This window comes from Pediculus humanus, genomic scaffold (assembly GCF_000006295.1).
Source record: "Pediculus humanus corporis 1103172108221 genomic scaffold, whole genome shotgun sequence".
In the NCBI taxonomy this organism is placed as follows: domain Eukaryota; kingdom Metazoa; phylum Arthropoda; class Insecta; order Psocodea; family Pediculidae; genus Pediculus; species Pediculus humanus.
In genome coordinates this window covers 233,093-252,774 of record NW_002987791.1, presented here as the reverse complement: position 1 = coordinate 252,774, position 19,682 = coordinate 233,093, and the positions used below count along the sequence as shown (strand labels likewise).

The window sequence follows — 19,682 nt, the reverse complement described above, 5'->3', positions numbered from 1 at the left end:
AAAAATTTATTAATATCTTAGTAATTTTCTTTTTTTTTTGTTTCTTCGGGCCGTAATTTTGCTACTCGTAAAAAACAAAAAAACAAAAATTTTTTAAAAGATGAAATCGTGCAAAATAAAGAGGGGATTGTTATTATTATTATTATTATTATTATTACGGGTTAAAAAATAATAATTTTTTTGTATACGTCATTTCCGGTTTTGTATTTTTTTTTTTTTAAAAAAAATTTATTTTATTGATTTCGCGGTAGGATGAATTTTCATGAACGGTCGCAAATTTTTTTTTTTTTTTTTGCATGGATCGTCACGGTCGTGTCACCAACGATCGTCGTACACGTTCCGGAAAAAGTTTTTAAATGGGGGGGGGGTGGTGGTAGTAGGAAAAGTGCGTAAGAAAAAAAAGAAAAAAAATTTTTTTCCCTACGTGTCTCTCTCACTCTCTCTCTCGTGTCTCTTTCTCTCTCTCTCTCTCTCGTGTCTCTCTCTCTCTCTCTCGTGTCTCTCTCTCTCTCTCTCTCTCTCTCTCTCTCTCTCTTGTGTCTCTTTCTCTATCTCTCTCTCTCTTGTGTCTCTTTCTTTCTCTCTCTCTCTTGTGTCTCTTTCTCTCTCTCTTTCTCTTGTGTTTCTCTCTCTCTCTCTTTTCATTAAATAATTTTTGTTTTTTTTTTGCAGGTCGCCGTCGACATGAATTATTTTCACCCGTCTGAAATGTCAGTCAAGGTCATCGATAACACGGTCGTCGTCGTCGAAGCCAAACACAAAGAAAGACAAGATGACCAATTGGGTTGTATATCGAGACATTTTTTACACAGGTATCGATTACCCAACAACGTGGATCCAAACAGCGTAACGTCGGATTTGTCCGATAAGGGAATACTCACGGTAACGGCTAAAAAGGTAAGACATCAAAAATCATTTTTGCCAACTTGCGGAAAACGAAAAACGAACAAAAAAAAAAAAAAAAAAAAAAAAAAAGGAAGCTTCGAATCGTAATTTATTTTGTAACGGAGATTTTGTTTTTTTTTTTTTTTTTCGTTTTTGTTTTCGCTAATTAAACCCGAAAATAATAATGATAATGATAATGATAAAGTAAATCGCGTGAAATAATTTTTTTTTTTTTTTTTTTTCGACCGTGAGAATTTTTTTTTTTCCCCCGATGTTTTCGCTCTGATTTTTTTTTTTTTTTTTGCTTTTATTCTCACCTTTATCATTTGATCAACTTTTTTTATTTATTTTTATTTTAATGACGTCATAATTTAAATTTTTTTATTACTCTATGGAACATTTCACAGTTGCCGCGCATCCTATTGTTTTTTTAAGTTTTCATTTCCGGAAGTCGAAAAAAAAAAAAAACCGAACGGATGTACGACCGGTATGGGTTTTTATTTTATTTTATTTTACTCTTGAGAAATTTTTTTTTTTTTTTTTTTCCGAATGAATCATTTTATTAAAGTTCGGGGTTCAATTGATATTCTACGTTGGGTTAAAATTCCATTTTTTAATTTTATTTGTTTAGCTTATGAGTGGATTTTTCCCGAATCGAGCAGAACATTATTTACGTTCAGTCAGGGATTTTACATTAAGGTCAAATTACTTTTCTCTCACTTTTCTCGTCGGCCTCTTTTTTTTTTTCTTTTTTAATTTAATAATTACTGTAATAAATCGTTTCTTTTATAATTTTCAAAACTTTTTCTCATTCGTCGTCCCGTATTCGAGTTTCGAATCCGTAAAACGTTTTTATTTTTGTTTACTTTTCTTTTTCCACGTCGTTCGAAACGATGACAGCGCTCCGTATCCGAAAAAGAAAAGTTACGTTCGATGACGTCACGATTTAAAAATTTAACATTTAAAAGCGCGCGATCAGGTCGGTCAACCTTTGAATTGTGCAAATAAAAAATTTTTCTCTCTCTCTCTCTCTCTCTCTCTCTTTCATTTTCCATATATTAAACCGGTTTTTCGTATACAAATCAGTCGTCGTCACTTTTCTTTTTGCCTTTTCTAACGAATTTAACTTTTATTAATCTACCGTTAAAATAAAAAGAGAGAGAGAGAGAGAGTTCCGGGTTGTTGAAAGAAGGAACGAGAGAAAAAAAAAAAAAAAAATGGAAACGAGTCGGTCGAGATTTTTATATAATGAGTTAATGTATATGAAATGCGTGGGGGGCGGTAAGGGGAGGAAGGGAGGGGTGGTGAGGGCGAGGGCGAGGGGGGAAATTTAAAGATTAATTTCTGCCACGATGATGAATTAATTAAATGCTTTCATTTCTCTCTCTCTCTCTCTCTCTTGCACTCACTCTCTCTCTCTCTCTCTACGATCGCATTTAAATCGAGTCTGAAAAATTAACGTTATCGTTATAATAATAATAATAATTATTATTAAATCATCATCATCATCATCATCATGATCGTGGCACAGGAAACGAATCCGGTTTTTTTTTTTTTTGTTAAATTTTGTCTCGAGGCCATTTTTTTTTTTACTCTATGCATTTGTTTTCTTTTGTATTAATATAATAAGTGAGGTAAATGAAAGGGGGGAAAAAATGAAAAAATGAATTAATTTATTGTCGGCCATTTTTTCTATTATTATTATTATTATTATTATTATTATTATTATTATTATTATCTCGATAGAAAATTGAATTTAATAAAAAAAGAAAGAAAAAAAGTCATTTAATTACGTTCACACATACCGGAGTCCACGGCCATTGTTTTTTGTATTCCGACAAAAAACACTTGTGGGAGTTTTTTTTTAATTCGATACGCGAATGCAAAAAAAAAAACGAAATTTTAATCAAACGGGGGGGGAAATTTCATAGAGTAATAAAATTGTTTACACGACGATCGCGTAAGAAAGTTTAATAGAAATTAACGTTGTTGTTCCGTTTCTATTTTTCATTTCGTTATCTTTGTCTCTCTCTCTCTCTCTCTCTCTCTTTCTCTCTCTATGGGCGCGCCATTTTTTTAAAAAGTCCGCGCTCGCCTCGGGTTCAAAAGAGAGAGAGAGAGAGAAAGAATGTGTATTATATCGTGAGCGAAGAAAAAAAAAAGGAAAAAAATTTGAAAGGTTTTCTTTCTTATTTAAAAAAAAAAAAAACAATTTTTTTTTTTTTTATCCGTTTTGAAATCGAACACGATCGATCTCGATATTATCTCGAGCAAAACCGATAGATAATAAATCGTTTTCGATATCGATACGAATCCGAAACTACTTTTACTGACATTTAAAAAAAATAAATAAATAATTTTGGCGCGTAAAAAAGAATTTCGATGGAAAAATTCAAACGTTTTGCGGTCGGAATCGAATCGTTGAACTTTTGCCATAGAGCGGGCGGTGTGTGTGTGTGTGTGTGTGTAAAAAAAAAAGACGTGGAATCAGACGCGATGTATTTTGATGGGGGGGGAGAAGGAGGGTTTATTTTATTTTCCTTTCCTTTCCTTTCCTTTCACTCTTGTTTCCAACGATTTAATCGAAAAATAATAAGAAAACATTAACGCGTAAATAATTTTAATAATAATAATAATAATAATAATAGTGTGGGAGATTATTAAAAATTTTTTTCCCTTTTAAATCCCGTGACGAAAATCGAAAAAAAAAAAAAAACTTTTAAAAATATTGATTCGTTCACGTTGTAATAATAATAATAATCGGTTTTTCGAACCGGGGGAGAAGGAGGGGGAGGGGAGGGCAGGAGGTAGGAGGAGGAGCACATTTACGAAATAATTCGTTTCATCCGGTTGATGGAAATCGTTAATTATTGAATTATTTGGCAAAATCATCTCATTTTTTAAATTTGAATTTCTCTCTCTCTCTCTCTCTCTCTCTCTCTCTCTCGATTGCACGCCGGTAGTAAATTGAATTTTTTGCTTTTCGTACATAATTGATGTTATTTTCTACAGTTGATTATAATTTAATGGTAACAATAAGAACAACAACAACAACAATAACAATAGGGCGGTAGCAGAAGTAGAAAGAAAATCAATAAACATTTCGTGCGTTACGTCATCATCATTATTATTATTATTATTAAATTTTTCGTTTTTTTTTTAGGTTGAGGGTAAAGGATCCGAATTAGAAACGATCGTTCCCATACGTAAAAAGTAAAAGATGGAAATTATAGACGACGAAACGCAATTCATCGACGACGATTACGATCACTCGAATCCCGGATTGTTTTACACAGTGACGAGAATCGGAAAGGAATTCGAATACTACGAAAAAGGTTGCAATTGTGAAAATTCTAATTGCACGACGGAAACGGGTTGCGATTGTTTGAAATACGGCGACAATTATCAATTGAACGACGAGGGAAATTTGATATTGAAAAATGATAAATTTGACAACGCATTACCCATTTTCGAATGTAATTTCAATTGTTCTTGTTTTCGACACGTGTTTGAAAATCGAAATCGTCACGGAAGTGGAAAAGTTTCGAAACTTTTTTGCCCGAATCGTAACGTTCAATTCGGACCGTTGAAAACTCTCGAAATATTCGACGCGGGAAAAAAAGGTTTGGGTTTGAAAACGAACGAGACGATACGTCGGGGTACGTTCATTTGCGAATACGCGGGAGAAATTATAAATTTGAAAACGGCAAAAGAGCGGGAAAAAAATCAACGCGATGACATGAATTACATATTCATATGTAAAGAATACGCGGGTGATAAATTTTGCAACGTCACGATCGTCGATCCGACTTTTATCGGAAACGTCGGACGTTACATAAATCACAGTTGCCAACCTAATTCCGTCATTGTTCCGATTCGAGTGAACGATTCGACTCCTCACTTGTGCGTGTTCGCAATTCGAGATATCGAAAAAAACGAAGAAATTTGTTACGATTATTCCGGTCGAAATCGTATCGAAACTACTCCATCGAACGAAATCGATTTTCCTAATAGAAAACTTTGCTATTGTCAATCACCCTCGTGTAAATCCTTTTTACCCTATGAACTTAACGTTTGAATTCAAATCATCGCTTTGTTGTTGTTATTGTTATTATTATTATTATTTATTTATTTTAAATGGTTAATACGCAGAGAGACTGAAAATAAAAATGTTAATATATATGCATGCATTATAATAATATATATTAAAATTTAAAAAAAATATATATATATATACATATAATTTAATAAAATAAATTCAATTCGTAAATAAAAATCGTATTAAAATATCAAATACGTATATATATATATAATGGAGTTTTTAAATTTATTATTATTATTATTATTATTATTATTATTATTAATTTTCTGTACCTAAATTACAAGTTGAAACACCTTTTCCAAAATCTATCCATTGTGTGATAAAGATGTTTTCTTACACTTAATAAACTGTGATTTTCATCTGGGTAACTCTGGAAAAAAATAAAATAAATAAATTTCATAGAGTAATTTTCGTAAAAATTTCATAGAGTAAATAAAAAATTTTTTAAATGGCTCCCTGGATTTCAACTCGTATAAAAATCTTTTTTTTTTTTTTTTGAGTGTGCGAAAATTTATTAAATTAATTTTTTTTAATGCGTTCATATAAGAGAGAGAGAGAGAATTATATATATAAAACCGTAATTTTAAATTTACCATCTTTTTTTTTTAAAGAAAAATTACGCGAAAATTCGTACATTAATGTTAATTGCTTTTTATCCGAGCATCAAATTAAACATTTTTTTTTTTAATGGAGAAAACGAAATTTAGGCGGCGTAAAATATTATTATTATTTCTTACCATTAATTCAAATGGTATATTTTTCTTTTCCAAAACTCTTGCCAACATCATTGCATTTTGATAATGTACGTTATCATCCGCGTTCCCGTGTATTAAAAAATATTTTTTTTTAAGAAGATTCGTGACGTCATACAACGTGCTCGATTTTTTATAACCTTCTTTGTTTTCTTCCGGTAAACCCATGTATCTTTCCGTGTACACGGAATCTGCAAAAACAACAAAATTTTTAATAAAAGTGTTGAAAATCACGTGGTCGTCGTAATGATAATAATAATAATTAACCGTAATAAAGCCAATCCGCGACGGGAGCAACGGCGATTCCACATTTAAATACGTTATTAAAATCCATTTCTAAAACTTTTGTCGTCGCGTATCCTCCATAACTCCAACCCCAAATTCCAGTATTATTAGAATCGATAAATGGAAATTGTTTTTGTAAAGTCCTGTAAAAAATAAAATTTTCAATCTCTCTCTCTCTCTCTCTCCCCTTCTCTCTCTCTTTTTTTCTCTCTCTTTCTCTCTCTCTCTTTCTCTCTCTCTCTCTCTTTATATTTTAATCGACATTATTGAAAACACGTTACCTCGTCACATTGATTTGATCGTACATTTCATAGGTACCAAGTGCTCTGTACCCGGCAAATAAAACGTTTTCACCTTTTTTTAAAGTGTTTCTACCATCGATGAAACCGTAAATCACGCTTAAATTCGTACTCATATAATAACCCCAATCAAATTTAAATGTGTTGCTGATTCCTTTACTTCCGGGTCCTCCGTACCTAGAAAAAAAATCAAAATGGAGATCTCATCTCATTTGACGTTTCATATCATCGAAAAAAAAAAATTATAGGAAATTTCACGGTTCTTATTACACGTAAATTAACAAAGGATATTTTGTTTTTCCACTTTTGTCCATATTCGGTGGTAAAAATAAACGAACGTCTGCTTTGAATGATCCTCCGACAACATCAACATTTAAATTTAATACTTCTGGAAATATTTTCCCTTCCATTTGATTACGTAATTTGAAATTGTTTTCTAACACACGTAAAGGTTTTCCAAGCGGATGTTCCTGATAAAACAATAATTATTTTTTATTTTTGCGTTTTTTGTATACGAGTGTGTGAAAAAAAAAAAAAAAAAAAGAAAAAATTGTTTTTATTACTGTTTTAAACAAATAAACAACTCTCGGATCGGGTCCATTACAATTAATAACAACGTAAGAACCTAATTTACTAAATTGTCCAGATGCATCTTTGCAAAATCTTCCCTCCGGGGATTTTATGTGACAAGTCAAACATTCAGGTTTTTCATTCGTATTCGATTCGGAAACTGCATAAACTTGAGATGTGGTCGAATCATTTACTTCCGGTGCCAAATAATAACTAAAAAAAAAATAATTTTAAAATGGGCAGAAAAAATTTACTTTTTTTCGGAAAGGTAAAAATGAAACTTACACCATTTTTGTTTTTTGATTCCAATAAAGTATTCGTTCGACATCGAAATGACCATTCGTCAAACTAAAACTGTCGCCATTTTCTTTATGTAAAACCAAATGTTTAAATTTACCCGAATCTCCAACCGAAATCCCTTCCAACATTAAAAATCTGTCGAGATTTTCACTTACTTTTGGCATTTCTGTATTTGCCCATCCACGTTCTTTTAAATGTTGAAATTTCTACAAAAAAAAAAAAAATGGCTTCCATTTATTTTGCTACAATAATTATAACAGAATTCATTTTTTTACAAAAAAACTCACGATTTGACATGGATTTTCTTGTTTTAAATCACACATATACGTTTTAGATTCGTTTTGTACTCTATTTGTCATCATGTATAAAAATTTATCATTATCAGCCCATTTTAATCCATAGAAAATGTCTTCACTAAAAGTAATCAATGATGATGATGAAATCACTCTTGTTAAAAAAAGTGACATTAATAATAATATTAATACTTACTTAGATTGTGCAAATAATTTTTTAAGTGTTACATTTTTAAGTGTTACATGCCAAAGTTTAAAATCTGGTGGAGTCGAACCTGATTTCGGATAACGTATTTCAACTTCTTTCGGATACTGATTTTCCAATGAACCTGGTTCTCCATACTCGAAAAGGGTGGCCTTCTTAACTCTCGTGTCGTTTAAAGTAAGGTACAATAATTGATCACCGTTTGGTGAAAACCAATATGCTTTACTAGTGCTCAAAACCTCTTCTACAATTTAAACAACAAAACCTCAAACTCTATTAGGCTTTATTACAACCGACAGACAAAGATAAAATATAATTTTAAGGTCGTACCTTCATAAACCCAATCACTCATTCCGTTATACACGACTCCATGTAAACCAGTATTTGTTACTTGAACCGAATTCATGTTTTCATCAATATCCGTTACGACATATATATCATTGTTTTTAATAAAGAGTAATATATTGTTTTTCGGTCCCCAATCGGCTTCTTGAAGTCTTTCCTTGTTTGAAACATGATAATAAACTCTAAAAAAAACAAAATTTAATAAGTTCCAATACGAAAAAGCACAATTTAGTGTTTATTACAAAAAACAACGGCTAATCGTTAATCGTTTGCGCCGCCATTTTGAAATTCCTTGTTACAATATATCATTAATGATGAGTAAATGAAGGGGGGAAAAAAAAATTCGAAATCCGATGAGTTTTATTGTTTTTAAGTACGAAAAAACGTTACGAATGACAAAAAACTAACTTTTTTTAAGCTTTACGCGTGTAATTATTATTAATTTTACTGTTTTAAAAACCGTTAAAAAAAATTGTCAAAGCGTCATAAATTTAACATAAGAAAGGATTATTGCAAAAATGATTTTATCATAACGTTTTTAATAACCGGTAAAAAGATTTTTTTTTGAAATTATAATCGTGAGTGTTATTTGATATTATTAAAGTTAAGGAATTTTCATTCTTGAAAAAGTAGGGTGGGGGGGGAAATAAAATAAAATAAAACGGTAAAACCGTAAATGTTTTTTTTTTTTTTTTTCAAACGTCATTTTATTATTATCTCTTTTATAAAATAAAAAAAAATTTTTAAACTTGAGTGATTTCAACGATTGATAAAATCAAAGAAATGATATTTTTTACAATAATGGGTTTTTTTTTTCTAATAAAAAAAAAAAAAAAATTATCTACTCACCCATCTTTCAAAGAGTAAACAACGTACTGAGCCGTTTTCGTATGTCTAAACACCTGCGAATAAATAAAAGTAAAAAAATTTCATAGAGTAAATAAAAAAAAAAAAAAACTTCCTTTGTGGAAATTTTTCTATCTATGACAACTTACTGTCGTTTCGTTGTACGGTATCAAAACGTAATTTCTATCGTGTGAAAATTTATATTTGTTTGAATTGTATTTGTTAAAAACGGTTCGATTTAACGATACGTAAGTTTTATTCGTTTCTAAATTTAATATTTTTATATTTTTTGTGTCGTTATCTTGATACTCGAATTCATTATCTAAAAAAAAAACAAAAAAAGAATAAAAAATTTCACGTCAGGGAATTTTTCTCTCTATCTCTCTCTCTCTCTCTCTCTAACTTTATCTTCCATTTTTTTTGTTAAATTCCAAGAATTGAAATTATCGTTATTGTAAAAGATAAGAAAATCATTATTATTATTATTTAAAAATATAATTAATTCTTGCTCTTGATTTTAATTTGTATATCTTATCTCATTACATAATAATAATAATAATTTATTTAAACGTTTTCTAATTCGAATTAAAAAAACGTACGTTGTGAACGCCATTTTCTTTCCCCCCCCCTTCCCTCCAACTAATCGAAAATAAATAAAATAGGAAAAGAAAAAATTAGGTCTACAATAAAATTACCATAAAAAATCGATTAATAATCAATATTTGTGATTTTATTTATTTATTAGGGTACAAAAATGTCACAAAATTCAATTTGTTACGGTTACATTTTTTTCGGTTATTAACCTCGAACAAAATTATTATTATTATTATTATTATTATTAGTATTTTTTAATTTTTTTGCTGAAGTTCAGTTACGATAATCATTATTATTATGAAAGGTCGTACGTTACAATTAAACAGTGTATCGTTATAATTAATTTTAAATTTTGAAATTCGATTGCAAAACCAAAAAAAAAGACCACGTGACTAAAACGAATAAATTTTTTTCTTCTGCTGTTACTGTTAATTAAAAATTTTATACGAGTAATAAGAATAATATGGACTTAATTTTTAACGGTGCCGCCATTTTGAAAAATGTTTCTTTTTTAACCCCGTTTTACATAATAAAACATTTAATAATAAAAAATAAAAAATTATGTAAACGTTATGTAAATTTTTTTTTTTTTTTTTTTTTTTTTTACGTAACAAACGCGTACTTTTTTAAAAATATTTTTAATTAAAAAATAAAAAATAATAAATAATAAACTTACCGGAAATCCATGTTCCAAAAAATGAATTCACCGAATAAAAACCCAAAGCAGATTCTTCGATCGAAAATGGAGTTTTATCATTTTTCAACGGATTCGAAGACACAAAAACGAATCCGATAATAATAATAATAAATAATTCGACGTTTCGTATAATCATTATTATTAATTCTCCTTAAAAAAAATATGGATGATATTATTAAAAACACGATCGTCAACTAAATGAAACTTATCGAAACGGTCAAAAATATTTAAACCAAGATAAAGTACTCACAATGAAAAATCACCTTTTTACAACAACAACCGACTTAATTACGCATGGCAAAACAAACAAACAAACAAACAAATATACAAACGTCATACAAAAACAGGCTTTTTCTTTTCTTTCTTCCTTTTGCCCCGAAAATGTAGGTAAACGATTATTATTATTATTATTATTTTCCGATCGAAATTATTGGTCGTTTGTATGTACATCATCATCATCATCATCTTCTAAAAAAATAATAAAAACCGTTAAAAATTATTATTATTATTTTGCATTAATTTAAACATTGACATTTACGTTAAGTTAAAAACTTGATTTAAAAAAAAAAAAATTTTGTTGTTGTTGTTTGTTGTTGTGGTTGTTGTTGTTGTTTGTTGTTGTGGTTGTTGTTGTTGTTGTTGTTGTAAAATATATTATTGGGCGTGGTCGTTAATTAAAAAATTGGTAAAAGTTACCTTTGACATGTTTTTAATAGTTTTTGTGTGTTTTTTTTTTTTTAGGTAAGGCTCTTTTCCTCTTCGAAACCAACATTCATGTATCTCACGTTCATTTTTTTTTTTTTTTTGTCTTCTTTTTTTAATTTCACACAATATAAAATCTTAATTGTAAATTTTATTTTCCTTTAACCCCTCTTTTTTTTTTTCTAAATTACTTAATTTTTTTATCCTAAAAAAAAAAAAAAAAAAAAAAAAACAAAATGGCATCGTTTTACGTTTTTTTAAAAATTAATGCGTCTTGGTTGCGTAAATAAATAAGGAATACACGTGAGCCCGGATAGCTCAGTCGGTAGAGCATTAGGCTTTTAACCTAAGGGTCCAGGGTTCGAGTCCCTGTTCGGGCGAAATTTTTTTTTTTTTTTTTTTTTTTTTACGGGGTATTATTTGTTAAAGTTTTATGATTTGGATTAAGGGGATTATAACAGGGGATTAAGGGGTTCTTAAGGGGATTATAACTTATTAAATATTTTTTTTTTTTAATAACTTACAGGACATTAAACGTTAATGTTACGAGATGGAGCCCCAGTTGGCTGTCCCGCTATTTTAATAACTACAACTTCATCAGTTTGTTTATCTTCTGATTTATATCTTGATGGACCCTTATGAAGCGATTCGGTTTTCTACAAAAAAAGAGACATCGATCATTTTTTAAAAATATAATTACAATAAGACTGTGTTTGGGAATATATATATAAATAAATAAATAATAATAACCCTGTCGGTAATAGTTTTAGATGCTTTGGAATCATTTTGAGCTTGCATTTTACGTCTTTCATCTTGTGCACTTGTAACGGCCATTCTTTCAGCTGGTGTCATAACCATTAAACGAGGATCCATAGCAATCCAATCTGAATTTAATATTTGATACATACTTAAACGTTTTGTTACGTCTGGTTCGAGCATGAGTGTCACAAGTTTTTTAGCCTTGAATAATAATAATAATAAAATGGTTATGAATAAATAAATAATTTTATAATATACACATAAAAAAAAATTAATGATGAAGTTTTTTTTTTTTATTTTTGTTACAAACTTGATCAGTTAGAATATTTTCAACTTTGGCTCTGAATTTCCATTTTCTACTAGTTTGTTGTTCGTAAAGCCTTTTTATATTGGTATCATCGAATGGCATGGCTTTATTTAACATTATGTATAAAATAACACCCAGTGACCAAAGATCAGATATTTTCGGATTGTATGGTGTTCCTCTTAATATTTCAGGAGCGGCATAAGATAAAGATCCACAATAAGTTTCACTAAAATTAAAATAAATTTTTTTTTACATCTTACCATACCGCAACTACTACAACTATTTAAAATGTACCTTAAAATCCTTCTTCCTTTTGAATCGACAACATATCTTGCAAAACCAAAATCCGCAAGTTTGACATTATAATTAGAAGTAATTAATATATTTTCACATTTTAAATCTCTGTGAGCAATTTCTAATTCGTGTAAATATTGTAATCCCAAAGCCATTTGACGCAACCATACTCTTGCTTGACTTTCAACAATGGCACCATTTTTTAATACGAAATCTAATAAATCTCCATTTTCGGCAAAACGCATAAAAATAAAATATCTGTCAAAATATATTTGAATATAATATATGTTAAAAAATAAATAAAGAATCGATTTAATAAATAAAATTTTCAATTCTTACTTTGATCTCCTTTGAAATATTGAATGTACGTGTATAATGTGAGGATGATTTAATTTGACTAAAATATCTAATTCTCTTGGTAAAAATTTTCTTACAAAATCTCTTGGTGCTTTGGTCGTATCAATTATTTTACATGCTAATTGTGTTTTGTGTTCAGTAGAACTCTGAATATAATAATTAATAATAATAAATTAATTAAAACAAAAATTATTAAAAGGATAATTTTTTTTTTTTTTTTTTTTTTGACAATTACCTGGTTGGTCCCTACCGGATGATATTCAGATAAATAAACTTTAGCGTATGATCCTTCACCTGTTATAATAAATAATTTTTAACCCGTAAAGAAAAGAAATATATAACGCAAAAATAAAAAAAAATGGAATTAATTATTAAAATTAAAATTAAAATAATATCACGATTATATATTTACCCACCTAATTTTTTAACTAGTCTGTAACCACGGGAATTTAGAGTTACTTCTTCGCTGACAGATTGCCCTAATTCTTGATCAGACATTTTAATTTAGATAATCAAATTTTAGTTTCATTATTTTCCTTTTGACGTATCATTTTAATTAAGTTTAAAAGTTTTATTTTTAACCGTCGGACATGTATTAAATACAGCTGACGGTTAAATCGTACATTCTAATGACACTTTAAAAATTTTAATTTTTTTTTTTTTTTTTGACAAGGCTGTGGGATTTTTTGTTTTGTTTTGTTTTTTTTTTTGCGCGCGCGCTTGCGTACGAAAAAAAACAAACAAAAACAAAAACTTTGTTTTTCCAAAATTTAAACGTTTACGTGAATTTATTTTTTTTTTTTTCTTTCTTTCTTTTTTTGAAAAAAAAAAAAAAAAAAATTTAACGGGGGTTTTTTTTTGTTTTCGTAAATAAAAAATAAAAAATGGGTTAATTATTTAAAATTGTAAATACGAAAGACAAAAAAAAAAAAAAAAAAGAAAAAAAAAAAGAACCATAATAATTTGAAAACTTTATCACATAGGGGAAAAATTATTTATTTATTTATTTATTAAAAAAAAATAAATAAAATAATCGTGATATTTTTTTTTTTTGCATTTGAGTTATGAATTATATAAAAAATTTTCAGTTATGTAATAAAACAATGGCTTTTATTAATTTTTTAACACGTATAGTTTTAATTGATTTAATAGACTATGGTGTCTCGACACGATATAGATTCTAAAGATGAAAATGCAATACGATCTCACGGTCATAAAATAATAAAAAAATTAGGTAAAACAATATTCAAATGATTTTTTTTTTATAATTTAATAAATTATAATAATTTATTTATCATTAATTACAAGGTAAAGGAACTTATGCAACTGTTTACCTGACAGAATTTTTAGAAGATTCAAATAAAGAGGTAATAACAACATTGCTTTGTTAAAAATCTTACATTAAATTTTATTTTTATGGTTGGAGTATTTTTTTTTGTTTTCTAGAAATCTAAATTAAATCAATTTGCTTGTAAAATAATGGACACGCAAAAAAGTCCCGAAGATTTTGTTAAAAAATTTTTACCAAGAGAATTGAAAGCACTAAGAGAATTACGTCATCCACATATAATTCACATACATTCAATATTTAAAAATGACAACAAGTAAGTTTAATAATAATAATAATAGCGTGGTAATTATTTATAATAATAATATATTTAGAAAGGATTGATTATCAGATATTTAATATTTATGCGATACGCTGAGAGAGGAGATCTTTTAGAATTTACAATTAAATATGGAGCAATACGTGAAAGTCAGGCACGTATGTGGGCAAAACAAATATCTTTGGCACTTGAATACTTACACGAATTACAAATGGCGCACAGAGATTTAAAATGTGAAAATATATTAATAACAAATAATTTTAATGCTAAAGTTGCCGATTTTGGATTTTCAAGATTTCTCTTAGATGATAACGGAAATAAAGTTTTAAGGTAATGGAGTTTAAGTTTAAAATTTAAATGCAAATGTCGACGATAAACGATTCATTTTTTAGCGAAACTTATTGCGGATCGACATCTTATTCCCCCCCAGAAATATTAAAAGGTATACCATATAATCCGAAAGCATCAGATATTTGGTCATTAGGTATAATAATTTACGTCATGCTTAATAAAGCTATGCCATTTGGAGACATGTCGGTTAAAAAACTCTACGAAGAACAAGTTAAAAAAAAATGGAAATTTAAATCGTATATATCAACAATTATAAGCGCACAGGTTCTTATTTGATAAAAATTTTTTTTTACATTTATAAAAGAACAACAAAAGAAAATATTTTCCCATATTGAAAGTTTTAGGTGAAAGATTTATTGAATAATATGCTTGAACCTGATCCTGCAAAAAGATTTACGGTCGAAAAAGTATTAAATTCAGAATGGATACGTATGGATCCGAGAATTCAAGGGATGTCAGAAGAAGAAAATTTAGCTTTAAAGGAAGCAAAAGAAAAAAGGCAAAAATTAGAAAGAAAAAAATGTCATCTTTTAAAAAATAAAAATCCCGTAGAAGCAAAATGATAATGATATATAAATTTATACAAAAATAATTATTTTTACAATATATATATATATATACATTTATAAATATATGGATATATTACAAAATATTTTCCACATCATTTGATATTAAATTTTCTTTGATATTTTCTATTACTTTTACTTCTTCGCTTGTGAGATTGTTTTGTGCTAAATTTTTATCAACTTTTTTCGGCAACATAATTCCACTTAAAAGAGCAGCTTTACTTTTCTGCGGCAAACCTTTGTCTTTTCTCGATTTTCTTATTTTCTTATTTTTTGAACTTTTAGTCGTTTCTTTTTTTTTCTCCGATTCTGTATGAAGCCTTTGATGTTTTTTAAGCGTTGTCTAAAATTATGTTTTTATTCTCCTATAATTTTCTTATAAATCATCGAGAGGGAAAAAAATACTTTGGTACTTACTTTACTAGTGTACAATTTCTTACACACTAAACATTCATATGTGATGCCTATATGGTATGATTCTAAGTGATGATACAGGTTTCTCTGATGATAATAATGTCTATCGCAGTCTCTGAATGGACAAACTAATACTTCTCTGCTGCTTTTGGGTAAATGTGATAGAACATGTTCTGTCAATGACCATTTATTTAAATATTTATGACCGCAAAAATCACATATCAACCCTAAAAGTAAAACATTTGTAATTAAAAATAAAAAGAAATTTCAGAAAAGGGATATATTTTATGTTAAATATAACTCACAATTTGGATGATATTTTTTTACATGAGCTCTTAGAGCATTATAATTATTGAATTCCTGATTGCAATCATCGTTTTCACACTTGTACACTTTATGTTTTCTTTCATGTTTTTTAAGTTCTCCAGCATTGATAAAATTTTCACCGCAAGAGTTACAATTAAAAATCTTTGTACCAGAATGAACAGACATGTGGATTTTAAACTGGTTGAATTCTTTAAAAGACTGATTACATATTTCACATGTGTACAAGTTAGTAGACTTATGAACATTATAATGCTTTTTTAAACTCCACTTATTCGAAAAGGTTTTTATACAATCTGGATAGGGACACAAAATGTTAAGCGAAGAACTCTTCTTTTGACCATGACTTATTGATTGATGTCTTAAAAGATGTGACTTATTAGTGTAATCTTTTGTGCATAAAGGAAAATCACATTTGAATGGTCTCTAAAACAAATTTAAATTGCAAAAGTTTTCATTATTGTTATTTTTTGTAAAAGTTTTTAAAACTACTTACATATCCTACGTGAGTATTAATATGTCTCTCTAATTTCCACGGCCTATTAAATGCCGAATGACAATTTTTAAATGGACATTCATGTCGTTTAAGGCAATCAATTTTTAAATTTATGCTCGGATTTTTCTGAACTTCTATTTTTGATTTGTCACATTCTAAATCAGTATCAGAACCCATTTTTTTATGACGTGTGTTTAATATGACTTTTAAAAAATATTATACGTTGAATGAATCAAATACTGTATAAAATAATCAATTTATTTTTATTTATTTTTTAAACGTTTTTTTAATAATTAGTGAAACGTATTCTAATTACTGAAACATTTAAAAAGCAACTTTTGATTCTCAGAGTTCATAGGCAATATAAAATTAGGTTAAAGTTTTCTACTGCCACGACTTTTTCAGTTTAAAGCAACCTTATTCAAAAATAATAGGGTGTCAATTTTAGAAAAGTAATTTTTTTTTTTTTTTTAAATTAATAGTAAATTAAGTTTTTCATATTTTAATTAAATATTCTTTACGAAACGTTGTAATATCTTAAAATTTAATGTCATAAAAATTTTTAACCTAAACTATTTTTAATACTAGTTACAAATCAGAAATAGTGTAAATTTAATTATTTGTCGAATTTATTAATTTTTGTCAGTGAAGATATAATTTCAAAAAACTCTTAAAAAAAAAAAAAAAGGTATTTAATTTTGTTAGAAACTTCTTTAATTTTTAAACTTAAACGCACAAACTATTTAGCATATAATTAAAGTTGATTGAAATAAACTTTTGAAAAAATGGAGTTTAAAGATGGTATTATAAAATACAATATGTTCGAAAGTTTACACCGGTTTCAACTGGAAAGTTCAGGAGTACCTAAAAGATTCTGGTTTACCCTATATAAGAAAATAGAAAACAATATATTTGATGCTGGTAATGTTTTATCTGTATTTCGAATTGAATATGATGAAAAAAAACCTGAAGATCCTGTTTACACTGTGCTCGTTGTAAATCCAAATGGCCTTAACCATGAAGATCCTTCTCAAATTTATCTAATAGATCATGCATGGACGTATGAATGCAGTAAAGCAGTAGATAACCTGAGAAATATTCCTGGACTTGTCGAAAGAATGTGCAATTTAATGGGGATTCCAATAAGCGATGACATTTCTAAAAATGTGGATAATGTTTACAGAGAGATGTGGAAATATAATCAAACTTATTCTCCCAGTTTTGGAGATGTAGAAGATAGAATACCATTATGGTACATAATGGATGAATTGGGTTCAGCCATTGAACATTCTCATGAACCAAACTTTAGAACGGTGCCATTTTTTTACATAAATGGTCAAATAACATATTCTTTACTATTTCCAATAAAAGATGTATGCTTGAATGAAAAAGTTACCAGAGATTATTTGGAGGGGCCTTTTAGCAATAATCAAAATTTGAGAAAAGCTCTTAGTATTCCATGGTTACCATCATCATTTTTGGATGTTGATTTTGAAATGACAGAACCGGATAAAAATTATTTTGAATCAAAAAATTCAAAAGAAATTTTACCAATTATTGAGAGTCCTCTCACACTAGACACTACAAAAGTGCTTAAAGTTTATTCTGAATACAGTTACATAAATCAATATTTAAGAAGTTCTGATTTTGAAATTGTCAATACACCTTCAGAAGCTGATGTCCTATGGTTGCTCACACACATAAAAGACTACAAAAGTTACAGTGAAAACGAACCGAACAAATTACTCAATCAATTTCCATACGAAAGTTTAATCACGATGAAAAATTTATTATCGGTAATATGTCGAAGAAAGCAGGTTCAAGGTTTGGATAAATTTTCAGATAATCCTCCGTGGTATCCCGTATCGTACGATTTGGACGGTGAAATAAATAAATTCGTGAGTTATTATCAAAATCAGGAAAAAAATGGAAATAATAATTTATGGATATGTAAACCGTGGAATTTAGCAAGAGGACTCGACATAACAATCACGGATAATTTAAATTGCATACTTCGACTTCCTTCGACGGGTCCAAAATTGGCTCAAAAATATTTACACGATCCTGTTTTATTTAATCGTGGCGACGTGGGACTAGTCAAATTCGATATTCGTTACGTCATATTATTACAATCGGTAAAACCGTTAAAATTATACGCGTATAAAAATTTCTTTCTTAGATTTGCTAACAAACAATACGATTTGACCGATTTATGGGATAGAGAAAAACATTTTACCGTTATGAATTACAACGACGAAACTCCGTTGTTTAAAATGCTTTGCGATGAATTTATAATAAAATTTAACGAGCAAAATCCTTGCCACGAATGGAAGCACGTCGAAGGCGACATATTCAAAGCTATAAAAGAATTATTCGAAGGTGCAACATCCAAACCTCCACCTTTAGGTATAGGACACAACGTTCAATCTCGTGCTCTTTATGCTATTGACCTCATGCTATCATACGATAGCAAATGTTCGGATGATGGTAAAAAATTAATACAACCGAAAATATTAGAAGTTAATTGGCAACCTGATTGCGAAAGAGCTTGTAGATATTATCCAACATTTTACGATGATGTATTTTTACTCCTTTTTAAAAATAAATTGAACGAAAATGTTTTTCAAAAATTATAATAAATCAATCATTCAATCACATAATATAATAAAATAGAATTTATTTAATATAAATTTGAAATTGTTTATTTTAAACAGTTTTTCTTTAACTAATATAATAAATAATTAATCCAAAAAAAAAAGGTGTATGTAATGATAATGAAAAATTTATTACAAAAAAAAAAAAAGAAATTTATAATAATAATAATTTTTTTTTATAATTAAAATATTAGTGTCTAGTCAATCAACGGTCGTTTAAATTTACTGTTACTTCCTTATTATTATTATTATTATTCTTTGGATTTTTAATAAATCATTAAAAAAATTTATATATATATATATATATATATATATAAATATCAAAAGAAATAAATTAATGCTTAACAAAAAGTTAAAGTGGGTTATTTATTTGGTTAAAAAAATAATGATATTTAAATTGTGCACGTGCACACGTATGCACACACCCCTCTCCTCCTCCTCCCCTACTACTCCCTCCTCTACTACCCCACGACCTAATTTAAATTTTCAATTATCCAGTCGGCAAAATTTGAAACTCTCGTATAAACTCCTGGAAAACCAGGTTCGGCACATTTATATCCGTAAGACACGACGCCTATTTGATAGAAAACTCCGAGTTTATTTTTAAATTCGTAATCCATTAACGGACCCCCAGAATCACCCTGTGAAAAAAAAAAATTAAATAATTTATTATCATTA

General features: G+C 28.3%; 8 protein-coding genes and 1 non-coding gene across 9 annotated transcripts in view; 5 read left to right on the top strand and 4 right to left on the bottom strand.

The window, feature by feature from the left end:
• Positions 1 to 708: 708 nt before the first annotated feature.
• Positions 709 to 1,516, top strand: Phum_PHUM451280 (Heat shock protein Hsp-12.2, putative; the record flags this gene model as incomplete). Its single annotated transcript, XM_002429750.1, has 2 exons — positions 709 to 897; positions 1,454 to 1,516. The coding sequence occupies 2 exons, from the start codon at positions 709 to 711 to the stop codon at positions 1,514 to 1,516; spliced, it is 252 nt and encodes an 83-aa protein (XP_002429795.1).
• A 2,589-nt stretch (positions 1,517 to 4,105) lies between these two features.
• On the top strand, positions 4,106 to 5,046 carry Phum_PHUM451270 (histone-lysine N-methyltransferase SUVR5, putative; the record flags this gene model as incomplete). Its single annotated transcript, XM_002429749.1, has 2 exons — positions 4,106 to 4,957; positions 5,038 to 5,046. The coding sequence occupies 2 exons, from the start codon at positions 4,106 to 4,108 to the stop codon at positions 5,044 to 5,046; spliced, it is 861 nt and encodes a 286-aa protein (XP_002429794.1).
• Positions 5,047 to 5,264: 218 nt separating this feature from the next.
• Phum_PHUM451260 (Dipeptidyl peptidase 4, putative) lies at positions 5,265 to 10,309 on the bottom strand (the record flags this gene model as incomplete). Its single annotated transcript, XM_002429748.1, has 13 exons — positions 5,265 to 5,357; positions 5,725 to 5,930; positions 6,007 to 6,167; positions 6,306 to 6,500; positions 6,594 to 6,793; positions 6,887 to 7,106; positions 7,179 to 7,399; positions 7,481 to 7,640; positions 7,683 to 7,935; positions 8,022 to 8,218; positions 8,886 to 8,938; positions 9,032 to 9,204; positions 10,153 to 10,309. 13 exons carry the CDS (start codon positions 10,307 to 10,309, stop codon positions 5,265 to 5,267), a joined length of 2,289 nt encoding a protein of 762 aa, XP_002429793.1.
• Positions 10,310 to 11,182: 873 nt separating this feature from the next.
• Positions 11,183 to 11,255, top strand: Phum_PHUM451250. Its single transcript has one exon. It is a non-coding gene; the product is annotated as a tRNA-Lys (tRNA).
• Positions 11,256 to 11,405: 150 nt separating this feature from the next.
• On the bottom strand, positions 11,406 to 13,090 carry Phum_PHUM451240 (cAMP-dependent protein kinase catalytic subunit, putative; the record flags this gene model as incomplete). Its single annotated transcript, XM_002429747.1, has 7 exons — positions 11,406 to 11,531; positions 11,704 to 11,835; positions 11,945 to 12,167; positions 12,236 to 12,493; positions 12,575 to 12,738; positions 12,828 to 12,886; positions 13,009 to 13,090. 7 exons carry the CDS (start codon positions 13,088 to 13,090, stop codon positions 11,406 to 11,408), a joined length of 1,044 nt encoding a protein of 347 aa, XP_002429792.1.
• A 657-nt stretch (positions 13,091 to 13,747) lies between these two features.
• On the top strand, positions 13,748 to 15,113 carry Phum_PHUM451230 (cAMP-dependent protein kinase catalytic subunit, putative; the record flags this gene model as incomplete). The annotated part of the gene is made up of 6 exons (XM_002429746.1): positions 13,748 to 13,826; positions 13,901 to 13,959; positions 14,039 to 14,196; positions 14,272 to 14,529; positions 14,592 to 14,814; positions 14,895 to 15,113. The coding sequence occupies 6 exons, from the start codon at positions 13,748 to 13,750 to the stop codon at positions 15,111 to 15,113; spliced, it is 996 nt and encodes a 331-aa protein (XP_002429791.1).
• A 284-nt stretch (positions 15,114 to 15,397) lies between these two features.
• Positions 15,398 to 16,527, bottom strand: Phum_PHUM451220 (zinc finger protein, putative; the record flags this gene model as incomplete). The annotated part of the gene is made up of 4 exons (XM_002429745.1): positions 15,398 to 15,436; positions 15,534 to 15,757; positions 15,836 to 16,280; positions 16,351 to 16,527. 4 exons carry the CDS (start codon positions 16,525 to 16,527, stop codon positions 15,398 to 15,400), a joined length of 885 nt encoding a protein of 294 aa, XP_002429790.1.
• Positions 16,528 to 17,135: 608 nt separating this feature from the next.
• On the top strand, positions 17,136 to 18,986 carry Phum_PHUM451210 (uncharacterized protein; the record flags this gene model as incomplete). Its single annotated transcript, XM_002429744.1, has 2 exons — positions 17,136 to 18,508; positions 18,530 to 18,986. 2 exons carry the CDS (start codon positions 17,136 to 17,138, stop codon positions 18,984 to 18,986), a joined length of 1,830 nt encoding a protein of 609 aa, XP_002429789.1.
• Positions 18,987 to 19,477: 491 nt separating this feature from the next.
• Phum_PHUM451100 (tripsin, putative) overlaps positions 19,478 to 19,682 on the bottom strand; it is a gene marked incomplete at both ends in the record, with an annotated part of 4,013 nt that continues 3,808 nt past the window's right edge. The window contains one exon of the mRNA XM_002429743.1: positions 19,478 to 19,645. Coding sequence (XP_002429788.1) covers positions 19,478 to 19,645 — 168 coding nt within the window. The remainder of the gene's footprint in view (positions 19,646 to 19,682) is intronic.